Source organism: Trachemys scripta, chromosome 7 (genome assembly GCF_013100865.1).
Source record: "Trachemys scripta elegans isolate TJP31775 chromosome 7, CAS_Tse_1.0, whole genome shotgun sequence".
In the NCBI taxonomy this organism is placed as follows: domain Eukaryota; kingdom Metazoa; phylum Chordata; order Testudines; family Emydidae; genus Trachemys; species Trachemys scripta.
The window spans coordinates 52,052,626-52,071,161 of record NC_048304.1 but is presented as its reverse complement, the minus strand read 5'-3'; the positions used below and the strand labels follow the sequence as shown (position 1 = coordinate 52,071,161).

Below are 18,536 nucleotides of genomic sequence, written 5' to 3'. Positions count from 1 at the left end.
CTGCACTAGTGGCAGTGGAGGCCACAGAACAACAAACAAATCCAAATGTCACACGGCCACCCAGGTGCCTGGCATGCCCATGCAGGGTGCTGGTTAATAGAGGAGTGACTGTGGCATCTTCCTTTGTCCTCCCTTTGTCTGTTCCCTTTGCTGCTCAGCCCCTGGAGCTCTGCTCCCTACGTGGAGCTGTGTGAGGGCCACTGGGCCTTGGGGGCGTGCGTGTGTGTGTGTGTGTGTGTGTGTGTACACGCGCACACAAGCCGCTGGGTCTTGGGGCGCATGTGCAGCTGGGCTCTGGAGGGGGGGCTGGGGGGGAGTGTGTGCGCATACAAGCCGCTGGGCCTCCGGTGGGGGAGGGTGTGTGTGCGTGCGTGCACGAGATGCTGGGCCTCGCTCTCATCCGGTGGAGAGCTCTGGTGATGCCAGGTCAGCGGCTGGCGCGCCGCTCTGGGTGTGGGTGTAGGGCCCTGCAGCCATAGGTACTGCACCCAGGCAGCACTGCCCCCTCTGTAATGCCACTCTCTTGTCTGTGTCTCTCTCTCTCTCTCTCTCTCTCTTGGGGGCTCAGGAGATCTGTCTGTTGCTAGCCTCCAGCGTAAGTTAGCTGTTTGCTCGGCCCTGTCTTGTGTGGTGGTGCAGTAGCTCTTAGTCCCCTGGTGGTGCTTCCCCTCCAGGTGTGCCTCTGGCCCTCCCCCCACCCACTCCAGTCCTGGTGGGAGCCCTGGCGGGGGAGGGGCTCCTTGGCCTTCATCTCAGGTCTGTGCCAGGGAGAGGGGGCAGCTCATGCCAGTGCCCTGAGCCCCTGCTGCAGCTGTGCAGAGGGGAGCCACTCACCTAGGGCTGCCATCACCATAGGGGTGGCTTTGTGACTCATGGAGCAGGGCGGCTGCCTCCTGCCTGAGAGATGGGGGAGTTGCTGTGACTGGAGGGTGGACAGAGCTGGCAGATCCTGGGTATGAGCTGCACCAGCCTCTGCCTTGACCTGTGGGCTAGAAAGCGCCATGGCAATATCCCCATGTCCCGTGCTGGCAGCTGTGTGGCACGCTTGCTGCACCCCCAGGGGCAGCGGTGGTGTGGCTCTGCTCCTGGGTGCCCCTGCATCTGATTGGGAAAGATCTGAGCAGGCAGAGGAATGGGCCTGGCTCCTGGCACTGCTGGTCTGTGCAGCCCCTGAACCAATAATGAATGCTGCTTTAATTGCAAGGGAGCACGTTCCACAGAGGTGCCCTTGGGTCCTGCCCCCTGCCTGGGTGGGGCAGGGGTACAAGGGGCTGATTCCAATGCAGTTCCCATTTGCATGGGCTGTGTCTCAGGGGCGGCTTGATGGAAGTGCTGCTCCCCCACCCCAGAGCACCAGGTCCAACTGCCAGAGGCGCCCCCCAAACAGCTTGAGCCATTGGGAGTCCATGCAGGCAGTCCACGCTGGCACAGCCCTTGCTCCCTTCCGGCTTGGTGGCCCTGGAAAGCAGGCCCACCTCCCTTAGACCTGGGCATCTTGGCCCTTGCTAGAGGCAGGAGGGAGTGTTCAGAGGAGCAGCGCGCTGCCAGGCCAGGCACCCTTCCATCCCTCAGGAGGGCAGGGAAGAGTGCCCTGGTCTGCAGCATGCGGGCTCCCTGCTGCAAGGGGGAGGGCAAGGGCCAGGAAGCTTCAGGCCCTGCTGCTTATTGTCTGAGCCAGTCCCAGGGTCACTGTTGGCGCCAGTCAGTCCCTCCTGGGAGCGGGGCTCTGGCTGCTGAGAGTAGGGTGGCTCCACTCAGCAGGATGTGTGGGGGCACTGCGCTGCAGCTGCAGGGAGCTGCTGCTATCTGCTTTCCCTGCCGGGGCTCTGCTCCACACGCAGGAACATGACAGCTCTCCTGCTGTAGCAGGCATGGCTCAGTGCTGGGCCCTGCGGCTGTGGCAGTGATTAGGGGCTGCGGTGCAGTGTCCATTCCCCTCCCTTCCCCTTCCCTGTTGGGCAGTACCTAGGCCCGAGCCCCAACTGTGCCAGGGAGGGACGCTGGCTGAGCCCCATTGGGCCCCAGTGTGTTTGTCCCGGGGGCTGCCAACGCCGAGAGGGCTGAGCCGGGGAGCAATGGTGGGAGTGCCAAGAAACGGCCTTAGGTTCTCTGCAGCAGCCTGCCTGGGCCGCGGGAGTGCAGCCCTGGGGGAGGGCTCTGCCCCATCTTAGGGAGGGAACACCTTCCTCACTGGCCTTCTGAGTGCAGCCGGGCAGACCAGGGCCCACGTGAGGGCGTGGGTGTCTGAGCGCGGGGCAGCGACTGAGATGCTGGCATCAGGAGAGTTACTGCTGAGCTGGTCTGGGACTTTCTGGAGCCGAGCACGAGAGGCTTGGTTAGCACTTGGCTGCAGGGCTGCTGTTCCCCTGGGAGGAAGGAAGGGAGCAAGAGCCGTGACGGTGCACAGCTGTGGCCCAGTTTATGCAGGGCAGTGCTGGCAGCCCACGGGCAAGCTCTGCTCAGAATAGTCTGTGCACCTAGCCTTGCAGGGCACCTGCCATCTCTACTCACTGTCCAGCAGCCAGGCACGAGGGGCTTCATGCTCAGTCTCCTGCCTGGCCTTAAAGTGCTGAATGGCACCAGGCCTCTGCCTACCCCAGCTGCCCGCCTCCCTGAGCTGGGCATCCCAGGCTGCCCCCTGCCCCAGTGCTGGGTCTGCCCTTGATTCTTCTGCCCTTTGGTCCTAGAGCCGTGCCCCTCCACCCTTCTGCAGCGGCATATGGCCGATCTGCTGTGCAGTGACTGCGACATGGCACCCAGCTTCCTCAACAGCGTCCTCAACCAGCTCAACTGGGCCTTCTCGGAGTTCATTGGCATGATCCAGGAGGTGAGTGCTGGGGCTTGGCTGGACGGCACCTAGCGGGGACCCCAGCAGGCTATGCAGGGGTGGGTTCTGGGAGCCAGGCCAGGGCAGCCTGCCTACGGAGTCCAGCAGCACAGCCCTGATGGGCGCATGAGTGGGTGGAGGCCTCTGTTCCTTTCAAGGCCCTGTACTGAGCTGTGCCCGGGCAGATCCAGCAGGCAGCAGAGCGCCTGGAGAGGAACTTTGTGGACAGCCGTCAGCTGAAGGTGTGCGCGACGTGCTTCGACTTGTCCGTGAGCCTGCTCAGGGTGCTGGAAATGACCGTCACACTGGCCCCCGAGATTTTCCTCGACTGGAGCCGCCCCTCCTCGGAGCTGCTGCTCAGGAGACTTGCCCAGGTACATCCCCATGCTGGGAGCCGATGGAGCAGGCGAGAGCACCCCCTGCTGGGGGCAGGATGGCATGAATAAAGAGCCCCCTTCCCGGGTGTCCCTGTTAAAACTACCAACCCCGGGATCCAGCATCAGTTTCTCAGGCTGATGCACCTGCGGGCAGCTATTGTGGGAGAAATCTGGCTGACTCTAGGCGCTGCCAAGCCCTCCTGTGTGATTAAGCTTTTCCAGCAGGCACCTCATCAGCCCCCTACCCCACAGAAACCCGTCCCAGGCAGAACTCCCTGCAGCCCCATGAGGGAGACGAGATGAACGCTCTGGACTGCACACTGAGGACCTCCCTGTGCCAGTGGCTTTCACATGGTAGCCGCTCAAATCATGCGGCGATGGCAGTTGTACAAAGCCCTGAGAGAGAGGAGATGCATTCATCTGCTTGCTGTGAACCCAAGGGAAGCAAGGGAGGGGATAGCTGGCCTTACTTTGAACCTGAAATCAAGTTAGGTTGGGTATTCCAGACCTGGGCGCACACTCTTGCTGTGCCAATGCCCTTCAATCCTAATCGACAGCCCTCTGCTGTTCCAGTCCCTAGCTTCCAGCCCTTCTCAGCTCTGCCAGTGCCCCCGGTGACTGACCTGCAGCCCCTTGCTGTTGCTGTTCTGGGATTTCCTCCTCCCCAGCTCTGCCCTTGCTCCTTAATCATGACCCACTGCTATTCCCACCCTGGCACCTCCATTGCCAGCCACAGCCCTGTGGCTAAAACTAGTATAACTAAAGTCAGTTTAGCAACTTCCCTTCTGCAGTCCGCATCCGCACGTAGCCTTGAACTGACATAATGCTTGGTTTTACAAGTCCCCTTTGGTGTGCAGAGCAGCTGTACTAGCAGCTTATTGAAATGAGGAGTAAAAGGTGACTTGACCCCAGGCCAAGTTCCTCTGCAGGGAGAATGTGGCTGTGAGCAGAGGGCTCTGACGTCCAGCAGCCAAAGGCAGAGCACGAGCCAGGACAGGTCGCTGAATTTGGCAAAGATCAAATGAAGCATGACCCCAGCTGTCTGAGTGAGGCCCTAGTCCCTCAGAGCAGATTGCCTGGGCTGGGGGGATTCTCCGTCCTGGGAATCTGTAAATCAAGACTGGACGTCTCTTTCCCAGAGCTCGGCTCTGGCCAGTCACCAGTCATTGGCTGGAATTGCGAGGTGATGTTCCCTGGCCTGCTAGGCCCAAGGCTGCACTAGGTCCTAAGGCTCTCTTCTGTGTCTCCACTCTCGGAGAGGTTGCTTTGGGCAAGGCCATGTCATCTGGCCAGGGTTCCATGCAGAGGATGCTGTGCCAGGAGTGACTAGGTACAAGCCCCCTGGGGCCCACATTGGCCAGCTGAGCTGGCAGAACAGCTCCGAGCCCAGCCACCTGCTGGAGCGCAGGGGCATGCCCCTCACTTCCTGTATGCTCAGGATTGTAATCGGGGGGCTGCAGGAGGGGTGCAGTACAGGAGAGGGGAGCACCACCAGCAGCATTCCCCAGGCATGCTGTTGTGTGCCATGCCTGTGTCCCAGGATAGACCACAAGAGGGTATGCTGGCAGGGTCAGACGGTATGTAGCCAGGGTGGGGCCTCGCTGCCTTGAGTGGGGACACATAGTGAAGGGGGTTATACAGATGCAGGTAGGGCAGGGTGAGGGCTGGGGGGGGGGAGAGTGAGAGTGGGCCTGTCTGCTCCCGTGGCTCACCCAGCTGCAGACAGGGAGCACTGGTGCCCAGGTGGTGCTGGCACCAGACCTGCCCTGTGCCATGGGGGTCCCGCTGGAGCCGGCCCTACTTGGCTGCACCAGGGATTTGCTTTCAGCTGAAAGAAGAGTAGCCATGATGGCAGCAGAGCAGGCGTGCTGAGTGAGTTGAGGTGGGCTGTGTGCTGGAAAGGGCACGCCCAGAGCCTCAGCTGTCCCAGTGGGGGTTCACCCTGGAGCCTAACAACATTCAGTTTCACAGCCAGGCAAGGCAGAAGTCTGCTGCTCGTCTGGGTGGAGCTTGGTTGTATGTGATTGCTCAGCAGCCTCCTGGGCCTGAGCTGTTCCCTTGCTGTGCTTGGGGACCAGCAGTGCTAGTCCTGTTAGATCCTGGGCTCAGCAGAGAACTCCTCAGGCCATTGGCAGCTGTTAGCCAGCAAGTGCCTACACCCAGCCCTGCTCACAGCTGGCACTTGGTTGGCCCACTCTTGACTAGTTCTGCCATTGGCCACGATGTGGCCTGGGACTGTAGCTTCTCCTTGGTGAGAGCTTCCTTCGGACTGACTGCAGCCTGGAATGCAGCCGGTGTGACTGCCCATGTGTTCAGCCTCTCACCGCTGCAGACTGTGGCCCATTGCCCACCAGGGGCTACCTGCACTGCGCGCCCTGCTGAGGTGCTGGGAGTCAGTGTGCACCCAAAGAGGGAGTGTTGCACTGCTGCTGCTGTCCCATGCAGTGCAGCTGCACTGTCCACTCCTGATGGAATGCTGCATGCTGGGAGCTGCAGTTCCCCCAGGCATCGCCCTGGTAGGGATGGGAGGGCTGCAGTCAGCTCTGTTGTGCTCTGCGGTGTGGATCCTTAGCAATCCATGGGATGCGTTCAGCCAGATGCCTCTTGTCTGGCTGGTGGGAGGTTCAGGAGTAGCTAGTGGAAGAGGGGCTATCTCCTGCCAAGGCCCTGCACGTGGCAGGTGTGCTCTCTGAGGGAGACATGTTGACTTGGGGCTGGGACTGACAGCTGGAAAGGGGCTGCTCCGTCCTGCTCAGGCGGGCTCCCTGTCCAGGAGATAGGAACAACCTCTCCTGACATCTCTCTTGTCCCCGCACAGCTGTTGAACCAGGTGCTGAATCGGGTGACAGCCGAGCGGAACCTGTTCGACAGAGTGGTCAACCTCCGGCTGCCAGGTGAGTCACCCTTGTTGGGCCTGGCTGCCTCCTTGCTTGTCAGGAACTCACTGGTGGCTGTGCGGGGGGCCCAGGGGATTCAGGTGCTCCCCCTTGCCAATGGAGTGATTTGGCTGTGTGAGTGCTTTGCAGAGATAGGCTGGGGCTGTCATTGGGTGCTGGGCTATGTACCGGGAACCTCAGGTGCCGCGGGCTAGGGATATAGTGGGGGGCATTCTTCTTCTGAGTCAGACAGAAGGGTGACCTGTCAACCCAACCATGGGTACTTGCAGGACAGGCTCTAGGAGCTGTAAACAGGACTTCTGAGCATTGTGCTCACTCCCGATTCCTTGGCTGTTACCATGAGACCCTCTGTCCTACCGCAGGTCTCTCTGTCTCCCTCACTTCCCCTTTGGGTCCTGGCTTCTGGGGTCTCCAGGCACCAAACTCTGAGCAGCTGTTAAACTGCTGCCATGTGGGCACTCTAGGGAACTGGAAAGGGAGCTGGGATGGGAGATGCCCGTGGGATGGGAGGTGCCTGTAGAATGGAGACTGATCTCCCTGCATGCCCTTCCCTGGCACAGGCAGAAGTCCTTGTCTAGTTACGCGTTGCTGAGTCTGTCCTTGGGCTGCGCGTCTGGATTTGGGGAAGGACAGTGCTGTGCTAGCAGCCACCTGCTGTCCCTGCATCGCAGACTATCTCACCACTTGCATTGCCAGGGGACGGCTGAAGCATAGCCAGCAGATTAACCAGCATGCTGCTGGGAAGTAACTGGAGGCGAAGCCCCTGGGCCATGTGGTACTGCTGAGTCAACCTCTCTCTCCTCATTGATGTCTCATCAATGTCCCCTGTTTCCTTGAGACACCGCTCATCTACACTCCCCGTGGGAAGGCTCCAGTAGGCAGGCCCCCCCCATATCACACCAGGGCAGGGCACCAGCCCCAGGGTCGGGGGGAGCCCCTCTTTCCTGAGGCTTTGGAGAAATCAGTGCTGGCCATGGGGAGATGCCTGCGACCAGGGTCATGTGAAAGGTGCTTATGTGGTTTGGGGGAGGAGGAGGCAGCGCCTCTGGCCCCAGGCTCCCCCAGCGCAGCCATGGGTGAAGCTGAGGTGAGCTGCTGCAAACAGAAGGATGGCTGTCAGGCTGGGGATACAGAGCTGGGCAGGTGCTGGGGTGGGGTACGGCCTGGCCTTCCCAGCCATGGTCATTGCTCTGGCTTTGCTCTGTCCCCCAGGGCTAGAGAGCGTGGATCATTATCCAATCCTTGTGGCTGTGACGGGGATTCTGGTCCGACTCCTCATGGACACTGACTTCCAAGGGTGAGTGACTCCTCCTGCAAGAGGCAGTGTCGCCATGAGGCTGTGCTGTAGTGTAGCTGGAGATGGACTCAGCCCTTCAGAGCCTGGGGATGGGAGTCCTTGCCGGGTGTGTGCTGGTCGCTAGGGCCAACATATCTGCCCCACAAGGTGGGCTGGACAACACGTTCACTTCACTCCCTCTGTACTGGCCCAACTGCTGCTCTGCCCTGCCTCGGCTCTGCTCTTCTTCCGTCTCCTAGGCCTGGCTGCCCAGTGATGAGCTTCCAAAATCCTAAGAACCAGTTCCCTACCGGTTCCTCAGCGGCACTTTAGCGGCTGGGGGGCGGTGTCTTCACTTGCTCTGGGTGAAGTACCCGCCACTGAAATGGCGCCGAAAACCCGGAGCAAGTGAAGACACACACACACCCCGCCACCAAAGTACCGTCGAGGACCCGATAGGGAACCGGTTCTTAAAATTTTGGGAGCTCATCACTGGGCGGGCAGGCCTAGGAGACGGAAGGAGACCCGGTAGAGAACTGCGCGGTGAGTACAAGCCGCACGTGCCTGTCTCTCTCCTCCCCCCCCCCCCCCCCCCCCCCCTGCCCCCCACCCCTCCTCCTGCCCCCCTGCCCCCCCCCTCAGAACCTGCAACCCATCAACCCTCCCCTGCTCCTTGTCCCCTGACCACGCCCTCCTGAGACGAGACCCCCCCACACCCTAACTGCCCCCCAGGACCCCTCCTGCTCCCTGTCCTCTGACTGCCCTGACCCCATCCTCCACCACCCCAACAGACCCCCAGAACTCCCACACCTACCCAACCCCCGTTCCCCGTCCCCTGACCACCACCCCCAGAGCCTCTACCCCCTCCAACTGCTCCTTATCCAACCCCTCCTCCTGGCCTGGTCCCCTTACCATGCTGCTGTATAAGGATGCCGTGCGGCCGCTGGAGCTCGCAGCCCCACCCCCTTACCATGCTGCTCAAAGCGGCAGGAGCTGCAGAACTGCCCAGAGTGCTGGCGGCACATCATGCTGGGGCTCTGCGAGGGGGAGGTGGGAGAGCGGGAGAGGGGCCGGGGGAGCCTCCCCAGCTGGGAGCTCAGGCGAGCCGGATGTGGCCCGCGGACCGGAGTTTGCTCACCCGTCCGCCCCTTTAGGAACCGGTTCTACACCAGCTTCTAAATTTAACAACCGGTTCTTGCAAACCGGTGCGAACCGGCTCCAGCTCACCACTGTGCCTGCCTAGCCATGTAGGGGGCAGGCGTGCTCCCTTGAGCACAGAGCTAGCCCTGCTGTCCTCCTGCCGCAGCGCCCCCACTGCTCCGTACACCCCGCTCCTTTTCAGATTGGCCTGTGTCCCATGGCAGCAGCGAGCAGACACCTGCCCAGCCTGCTGGTGCATCACCTCCACTGTGCTGCTGTCTGGGGTGTTGCCTTTCTTCTTAACTGGTGGCAGTTTAGCCCTCAGGCAGGGCTGCACACACACACGTGTACACCTCTAGAACCAGCTGTGTAAAATACTTCGTGGCCCTCATCGCCGTAGCGTCTGGGGGCCACTCCAGCTCACGTATCACTCCCCAGCCTCACTGGGGCAGGGCAGGGCTCCTATCCTGCTCTACAGATGGCAGCTGATGGCTGGAGAGCCCGAGTGACTTGCTGAGACCAGGGAGCCAGTTGCAGAGTAGGGAACGGAACCCAGGTCTCCTGTATCCCAGGTTAGTCGTCTACCCCATGCGCTAACTGCCTTTCTAAGCTGGCTGTTCTCAGGGTGTCCTGGCAGGAGACTCAGCCCTTTGTGTGGCTGAGATGGAGCCTGCTTTGGCAGCCTAGGTGAGTCAGGAGAACAGCTCTGCTTTCCGGGGTCCCAAAGCCTTGATGTGCTGTTACTATAGGAAATGGCAGGGTGGTGCCATGCGACTCTTGACTTTTCCATGTGCAACCTTCTGCCTCCCTCGGTTGGCTCTGGGCTGGCGGCTTGTTAATGCCAGGGTGGTGAGCTGCCCTTCTAGGCTCCAGGTGGGCTGCCTAGCACTGGGCACATACAGATTGAGCTCACCTGGCCAGGCGGGGGCCTGGCACTTGCCTTGCCTTGCCTCACATCAGTCACAGGTCCTGGCGTGGCCACTTCTCTCCAGTCCCCATCCTGGCCAGCACTGCTGCGAGGCAGGGCCAGCTCTCCCAGGGGTGTTCTGGGTGGATGAGGGCTTGCATTGGCTGTGTGTGAGGTAGGCAGGTGCTGGAGGGACACCTGGGAACTATGGAGATCCCAGACGTAGCCGGGAGCAGCTCCCAGTGTCCTGCTCCTGCCCCACGGCAGGAGAGGAAGGTGTCGAATCCTTGCTGTCCTTGTGTCGCTGTGGTGTAAGGAAGTGACACAAATGCCTGTAGTCCACTGCAGCAGCCTGTGAGCAAAGGGGCCTCTGAACTAGGTGCCCCCTGAAATCACCATGCATGGAGCTTACTGTGCGGAAGGGGCTGGCAAATTCATGAGTGATTTCACTGGCCAGGTGGCTGAGTGTCATGGCAGCAACAGTTGTTGCCCTCTTTCAGGCTGCGCTGTGCCCAAGCACACTGCTGTGCTCAAGGCCATATCCATGAGGCCAACAGCATGGACAAGCCCTGTCCAGGGAAGGGGAGCAGCACGGTCCTGCCAGGCAGGACACCCTCTGCTCCTTCTTGTCTCAGAACGCCCAGGGCCGTGGTGCAGGCTGAATGCATGTCCTACAGGCTCTGGGTATATATGTGTGCTTCCTGCTGAGAGCCCAGCCCATGTCCAGGTGGGCTGCTCAGGCTAGCTAAGATCCGCTTGGCTTTGTCTGTAAACGCACGTGCATTCTCCCTGAATGCCTTCTGCCTCCGGCTCTGCCTCGTCCCCTGCTGGGAGCCCCCAGTCCCCATCCTCCGCATCCCACTTTCCCTCTGTGCATGTGGAACAAGTTAGTCCCTGGCTTTGCAGAGAGCAGAGCTCCATCTGGCTGGGCTGCTCAGCCCTGCAGTCAGACTCGCTCTGATTCTTCTCTCAAGGACTCAAAGATGTACACAAATGCATCTAATTATATCCTGTCTCCTGCGGTCCCTGCACCAGTCACACAGCCCTGAGCATGACTGTGCCAAGTGTTCAGCGCAAGGTCACTAATCAGTGGCCTTTTCTGCTTTGCAAATGCAAACAGGCTTTTCTCTCCCATAGACTTCCCAGAACTGCTTGTTGCTGGCAGCTCTCCCTTTGGAAGGGGCTCAGCACTGTGATGGGGAGTGAGCTCCGGGGGCACCTCCCTGCTGTGGCCTCCACAGCTCCTGCTCCTATTCAGGTTGCTGGACCTGTCAGCCAGAGGGAGGGGCAAAGGCTTTCCTTTGTGCCCGCAATCAGACCCATGCAAACTCTGGGAGGGCAGCACGAAGAGCGTGGTGTTAGGGGTATGCAGGGGCCCAGCGGAGCCTCCATAAGGGGACATGTGAGATCCCAGCTCAACGCTCGGCAGCTGGCAAGGCTGTGGGTTGGCACTTGGTAAAACCCATCTCTGTCCTTATGTGAACCAAGCAGTTCTGACGTGAAAATCAGCAAGGCTTCCAAGCTGTGGAACCTCGGCAGGCCCCTTCTTGGGCCCCCTCTTCCTCTCCCTTGCTGGCTGTCAGAAAGAAGGGTGAGCAGCAACCCCGACCATGGACACTACTAACCCTTGGAAGGGCAGGCATCATATTCCAAGTAGTGAGGCAAGCGCCGCCCCCCACCCCACCCCGACCCCCTGAACAGTGCACATCTGAGTTAAACCTCATGGTTGGAACAGGAGTATACAGATGCCCTTGGGGGCAGTGACTAGCAGCTCAGACGGGATTGCCATGTGGCAGGGCAGTGAGCAAAACACAGCGACTGTAATCCACCCCCCCAGGCATCCCTGTGTGGAGGCAGCAGCTTCCTGGGCGGCATGGACCTAAGCTCTGATCCCATCTGGCAATTCCTGTGCTCCTGAAAATATCAGGGAAAGTTCCTTGCACTATGGCTTGTTTAGTCAGGAAAACATCTCCCCCAGGGCTGGGATTGGAGCCCTGTTGCTTGGGGCATTTATGGTTAGGCTAGACCTGGCCAGGCCCAGAGGGACCTAATAGAGCTCTTCCATCACTGCATGATTTTGTTTGCCTGTTGTTTGATCCATAAAACCCTGCACTCGCTTGTTTGCAGGGGAGATTCCTGGGCTGGCACTCTCCTGTTTCAGAGCTCAGGCGGCTGCAGCCAGGGCAGGAATACTCAATGGGCCGCTGTTGCACTCTGGCCCATGCTTTGGCTCCTCTTGGAGTACAGGGGCCTGGACCCCACTCCCATGACTGAATTGCCCTGAGCTGGAGGTGGTGTAGTGGCCAAGTGAGAGGAGAGTTCAGAAGGTGCCTGACAGGAGGGGGCCTGGAGCCAGGCAGACTCAGCTGGTGTCTGAGTGTAGCATCAGAGAGCAGTCCAGTTACCCCAGCAACGCATTGCCATGGGGCAGGAGGCGACAAGGCATCTCATTACAGACCTTCTCTGGTGGGACGAGCCCCCTGGAGCCAAGAGAGGAGCGTTTCCCCAGCAGAGCTGATGAGAGGACCTGCACTGACCATCATCCTATTTCAGGGCTGGACAGAGTGGGCTCGAGAGAAGCACTGCAGTATTTAATACCTCCGGTCACGCTGGTGTTAATTGTGGTGAGTCATAGCTCTCCCATCACACCCTGTCCTACTGCTCATTATACAGCTCTCCCTGGGTCGTTGTTACCACATGACTTCCCAATGCTTCCCGGAGGGGGAAGCAGAAAGGGATGGCTCTAACTACCGGTGTTCAAGTGTGGGGAGCATTCTCTGCAAAGAGAATCGGGGGCTTGTTTGACTGGGGCACAAGTCCCAGTGCTTTACCTCTCTGCTTTGGCTGGGCAGGCCACTTTTATCACTTTGGAGACCTGGATTCCAGTTTGCTTGAAATCACTAGGGAAGCTGAGTTTGGCCCCATGTAATCCCTCCTGGATGTCAAGTTCAGCACCAGCATTTTGCTGCTTGGCAGAGCAGAAGAGTAGCGGGGGGCTGAGAGTTGGATTGAGGGGCACTGACAGCTGTGTTGGGGGAAGCCCAGGCTAGAATAGCAGAGACTGCAATGCCAGGCCAGGATTTGTCAGCAGAGCTGTGGGGAGCCCTGCTCGGTGCGCCCCTGCCTTGGGCTTGGTTCGAGTTATTGTTGATCTGTTTTTACTAGCACAGAAATGTACTAATGAGAATAATTGACAGGTAGGGCTGGCCGCAGCAGGGCTGCCCGCAGTGGGCCAGTGGTAAGGGATTAAATGTAATCCCTCCTGGAGCAGCTTTAGGGAAGGGCCCTGCCACACCTGACTCCCCTGCCCTGCCAGTTCAGACCCTCTCCCATAGTGGGACAGCAGAGGGAATGGGCCACAGGCTGGTGTCGGGGTGCCTTGTTTCCTTTCCCTCGGTGGCAGCCTGGCAAGGGATGGGGCTGGAGGCAGGGAGCTGGCACCAAGCGGCAGAGATCAGGGACTCTAACAAATCCAATGAGTCCCTGAACCCGGGTCTCCAACAGCTGCCTGTGCTGGTGAGGAGCCATGCTCTGGTGTCCAGCAGGGGCCAGCACACCACCTGGTATAGACCATATGACTTCTGTTGCCTGGCCCATAGGAGTCCCGCTCCACCCAGTTGGGGAGGTGGCTGCTCCGCGTGGAGTGAGACTGTTGCAGAGATTCCCTGCTGCATTGGTTTGCAATGCTGAGTGCCAGCAGCATCTGTGCCCGTTAGGCAGCAGTGGCTAGCTGACCCGCACCCTCCCCTTAACTCTGAATCAGGGGCTGAGAAGCTGAGCACCCTGGCATGTATCTGTCTCTCCAGCACGGCTTCCGGTGCCAGGCCATATGCCCTTCCCCACGCTAGGCAGAGCTACTTCCAGGAACTGGAATAGGCCTGGCTGGCATGACAGCAGCTGCCATTCGCACATGTTGATAGCTCCTGCTTTTCTTTCAGCTGGCATATTGGTGCAGGGCAGGTGGGTGGTGTGCTTCAGGGCCCCCATCCTGGGCATCACCATCTCCCGCTGTTCCCACCTTGGCGTGCTGCTGGCCACCATGAGTCTGTCCCAGAGCTCGGACTCAGTGCCATGGGCAGCCTGGTCCAGAGCTGGAGTGCCGGGCAGCAATAGCATGGGGAGAGGCACGGGTAGGGGTCCCATTGGCTGATTTGGAGCCAGGTCCTAGACACACATGGACTTGCAGTGTGGGGGCCAGGAGGCAGAACAGCCCCAAGTGTTGGTCCAAGCCGCTGAGCCTGTGGCAGTCTCATGCCTGTGTGTGTCTGCTGAGTAACTGAACCGATGTTCTACTGAGCAGCCCTTGGAGGGAGCTGAGAGGAATAGCATTGACAGAAGGTAGAGCTTGTGTAATGACACTGGCAAGAGCCAGGAGAGCTTCCTTCTCAGTGCTGTGTGGATCACCACAAGCTGCCCAGACACCTGGCCGTGGGTGCTTGCACTTCCCACCTCCTTCCTCCTCCTCTCTCCCCCTCCCCCACAACTGGGCTTTATAGAGGCCCTGGATCTGGGTGCTCACTCTGCCTGTAGGCAGGCTGGTGTTGCTAGTTTTCTCATTTCCCCTGGGCTCTGGTTCTCATTCCCCTCTGACTCTGGATGGATTTCTGGCACCCATGTGATGGGACACAAGTTGTATCATGTTCCTTACCAAAGTTCCCTGATAAATAGAGCCGTGCCCCTAGGGATGCCTCTGGGCATGGTGGTGCCATCCCGGCATGAAGGAGATGTCCTGGGGGCAGCTGCCTGGCAGCTCTGCTATGGGAATTCTGGAAGGGGGATGAACAGGTCCCCTTGCCCCTCCCAGATGGCAGGGCTGTTGGTGGGCCCAGCACTGGCCCCAGCTGGGGGTCTCTGTGGCACAGCATTTTGAGGGACATGGGTGGTGCAGCAGAGCACTCAGCGCCCCCTGCAGGAGTTAGCCAGAAACGCTACTTGCTGGGCTGCAGCATCTCTCCCTGCCCTGCCCTCCTAGGAGGTGGATTGCAGAGGCGACTCCGCAGCTGCGCCCTAGCTCCCCGGCCTTTGCTTGCACCGATTGTGTTCAGGCTGTTGTGAGCTCTTCTGCATCTGTGTGTGTCCCTGCACACGCCCCACTGAGACTGTGCAGATGCTGAGGCAACGATGCTCTCTGGGCTGCCTCCCTGCCCAGCTGCAGCCCCAGGGAGCATGGGGAGCCCTGGAGGAGATCTGAGCCTTGACAGATAAGCCCTGCTCCTAGCTGCCCAGCCTTTGCTGTGCTGGGGATTGGCTCCCCCTACCCCCAAAAGCTCCAGCAACTCTGGGAACACACAGGCGCAGCCAGGATGAAGAGAACTAAGGTGTCCCCGGCTTGCTTGGGGTGGGTCTGTCTAACCTCCAGAAAGCCCTTCAAGGCTCCCCCATCCCTTGGCAAGAAAGCTGGCATCCGCCCCTCAGGAGGGCTAACGAGTGTTGGGATACCCTGGGCAGAGCTGGCCTGGGTGCTGTAGTGCCAGTCAGCACAGATGGGGGATGCGGGCATAGTTGGGGCTTTTCAGGCACTGGCTATCCAATTCTCTTCTCAAGGGGTGCGCTGTGTGTCAGCAGCCATTGCTGGCGTGTCACGAGAGGCAGCCACAGGGTCTGGGTTTGATTGAGGGGCAGAGCTGCCCTCCCACTGGCAAGAACAGCTGGAGCTAGCCCCGCAAACTAGGAGCTTGCATCAGAAAGAGGCAGGAGCCAGCTCCCCGGGCATTGGTGAGGTGGCATCTGCCCAGGTGGGAGATGGACAGGACAGTCTCTGCTCCAGAGAGTCTGAGCCAGAGTGCAAAGGGGTGGAGCTGAGGCAGCTGCACTACTTGTGTTTTTTAAGTGTGTGAGAGAATTTGGCTTTCATGGCTCCACTGGTAACCTTCCTCCAGTCCAATAGTTCTCCTTTCAGCATGGCCTGTTGCCTTCTCTCCTTAGCCAGTTCCTTATTGGCTTTCCAATGCTTGTGCTGATCCCCCATCTTCTCTCATTTAACTAATAATTTCCCATGTGGTACTGTGTCAAATGCTTTACTGGAGTCCAAGTGTATTAGAATCCATTATTCTTTGAGTGCTGGTTCCCATGTGTATTCCACATATGGGTATGCATGTGCTCACGTACCTCAGATCAGAGATTTGTAGCATGTAGGGTCCATTGATCCATGCATGCACAGTTGTCTCCTCTTGCTCCCAACCGAGGGCATAAAGGCTGGCACAGACGCCTCTCCAGTTCCTTCTTATTGCCATGTGGCCTGAGTCAGAATTCTGTGTCCATTACAATCTTACTCTACTTTAATACCTGTAAATTTATATTATAAATAGTTTTTAGTAAGTTTAAACTTAGTTTGTCTTCTATTGTTTCTATAGTCAGTATAGTTAGTTCAGTTTTCCCCACTTTGGGAGCTTCTTCCCACGAAGGAGGACTATGCCAAGTGTCCTGGGGTTTAAGAACTGTCTCCTGCCCCTGTTCCTTCTCCATCAGCAACAAACCCCAGCACTGCCTTGGGGAGGCTTATGTCACCGCCAAGTGCAGCATCTGACGCTCCTTCCCTCCTCATGCTCATGAGGGATGAGAGCTCCATCTGTGGAAGCCCTCACAGAGCAGGCCAAACGGTTCTATTCGGATCTGGGCTGGGGAGATGCCCCGTACACCAGCCTCAGACTGTGAGCAGCGTCTCTCTGAGCATGAGCTCTGGAGTAGAGGCCAAAACACATAGTCTTAAGAAACCCTGTCCCAAGAGTAGGGGACATGAATATAAGCATAAGGACAGGTTACTGTCCAGATGTCCTTCTAAGAGAAAGCATCCCTCTCCTTCATGCTCAAATTCAGGTGAGTCTTCATTTGTGGGTCCTAAGGAATTGGGCCCACACAAACCTTCTGTCCAAGAAGGAAAGGTGTGAAGGAAAAAGGATCCAATGGTATCAGTCCTGGTTCCGTCCCACAGACCAAAAGATCGGTACCATCTGGTCTGGGAGCTCCATACTGGACCCCATTCTGTGTGGGATCCTCTTAGCACCAGATCACTGGACACCCCAGATCCGCTAGTCCCCTCCCTAGGACTCCCAAAATACCATAAAGGACTTAAACCTTTATCTCACAGGATATTTTTGCTCTGCCCTATCCAGAGTCTCCTGTTCTATGGGGTTCAGTTGTACTTAGAGACATTTCTACCCTCAAAAAACCCACATTAAAGAAAAGAGTCTTCCCCTTCTACGTCCACAAGCTGGAGTATCCTCCCACCGCTACCAATGGCACCACTGGTAGAGCAGGACCCTACCTTTTCATTGAGCAAATCCAATGCTCCAGACGAGCCTCCCCGTGAGGGAAATGAGCCCAGACAGAACCCATAGGAGGCACAGAGAAGGCTGGGGTGTGTCAGTCTCCTCACCGGATGAGGTAATTGCTCCATCCTCTCCTTGTCTCTCCAACGACCACGCGCAGTACCAGGAGCTGTTACAGAGGGCAGCAAGCGAGCTTCAGATATATCAAGGAGGTCTAGAACACACAGCATAGTTTACCGAACATCCTTCAGCCCTCTGGTCGTACTAGGGTGGTCCTTCCAGTGAATGAGACCATTTGGAAACCCACCAGGTCTATGTGGCACATCCCTGCCTCCTGTGTCCCTACCCCAAAGAGGACTGAAAAATGATATTTCATGCCAGCTAAAGGGGCAGAGATTTTATTTACTCATCCAGCGCCCAACTCCTGAGTGTTGCAGGCAGCTACAGGGAGGTCCAGAGCACAGCACCCCAAGACCACCCCAACTGACAAGGGTGCTAAATATCTTGACCTCTTGGGAGGAAAATATTTTCATCAGTTACTCTCCAATTCAATGTTGCTAACTACCAGTTATTAACAAAGTACCACTTTGCAAATTATTCTAAATTTCTGGAATTCAGAGACAAACTTCCTCAGGAAGACAGAGCTCAGTTCCAAGCCCTCATTGATATAGGCAGATTGGTGGCTAAGACATCACTCCAAGAGGCAGTGGAGAGCCATCACCACAGCAGTAGTCATGAGGCATGAATTGTGGCTGCATTTTTTGTGGTTCCCCAGGAAGGTTCAGCATGTCAAAGGGAAGGTTCTGAATGATAAGTCTAACGTCTTCAATGAGAGATCAGGATGCTCTCTTAAGGACTCAAAGACAACCCTCTGCTTCCTAGGTATTTACACTTCATCCTCGAAGAGAAGACACCACAAGCAAACTTAGACCCAGATTTTCCCCCACAGACCTTTCAGCACTAGTGCCCTTATGAGCCACTACGCAAGCAGAATTCAGAGACCCTAATACATGGCTTCTTTCACCTCTACAGTCACTGCCCAGCCCCACAAGTATTGATGCCATGCCCGGTGTCCTGTCTCCAACAGAGGCTAGTAACAGAGCTTAAGGGGGAGTGAGCGGAACAAGGCAATTTTTAGAGAGATACACCCCTATGTTCCCTTCCTTGCTTCTGACAGTCAGACATTTAGGTTCCCGCTGAGTAAGGGGTTACATCCCTGACCACCTTGGCTAATTGCCATTAATGGACCTATTCTCCCTGAATTTATCTAGTTCTTTTTTGAACCTAGTCATACTTTTGGCCTTTACAACATTCCATAGCAATGAGTTCCACAGGTTAACTGTGCATTGTGTGGAAAAAGTACATCCTCTTGTTTGTATTAAACTTGGGTGACCCCTGGTTTTTAGTATTGTGGGAAAGGGCAAATAAATTACACTTCTCTTTTCACTTTTTTCACACCAGTCTATCCTATCACCCCTTAATCATCTCCTTTCTAAGCTGAACAGCGTGAATCTTTTTAGTCTCTCCTTGTATGGAAGCTGTTCCATTCCCTTGATTATCTTTCTTGCCCTTCTCTGAACCTTTTCCAGTTCCATTACATCCTTTTTGAGATGGGGCAACCAGAACATCATTATTCCAGGTGTGGGCGCACCATGTATTTTTATAGTGGCTTTATATTTTCTGGTTTTCCGTCCTTTTCCTAATAGTTTCTATCATTCTGTTAGCCTGTTTGACTGCTTCTGCACACTGAGCTGAAGTTTTCAGAAAGCTATCCAAAATGACTCCCAAGATCTTTCTTGAGTGGTAATAGCTAATTTAGAGCCCATCATTATATATGTGTAGTT

At 57.4% G+C, this 18,536-nt stretch overlaps 1 protein-coding gene across 6 annotated transcripts in view; it reads left to right on the top strand.

The window, feature by feature from the left end:
• The window catches only part of RNF123 (ring finger protein 123), a 145,629-nt gene that overhangs the window by 80,999 nt on the left and 46,094 nt on the right, over nucleotides 1-18,536 (top strand). For 5 of the 6 annotated variants that reach the window (XM_034775189.1, XM_034775192.1, XM_034775191.1 and 2 more), the window contains 4 exons: nucleotides 2,688-2,827; nucleotides 3,013-3,201; nucleotides 6,023-6,098; nucleotides 7,314-7,398. In XM_034775189.1, coding sequence (XP_034631080.1) covers nucleotides 2,688-2,827; nucleotides 3,013-3,201; nucleotides 6,023-6,098; nucleotides 7,314-7,398 — 490 coding nt within the window. Of the gene's footprint in view, nucleotides 1-2,687; nucleotides 2,828-2,985; nucleotides 3,202-6,022; nucleotides 6,099-7,313; nucleotides 7,399-18,536 lie in introns of those variants that run through there. The other variant, XM_034775193.1, reaches the window with a different exon arrangement.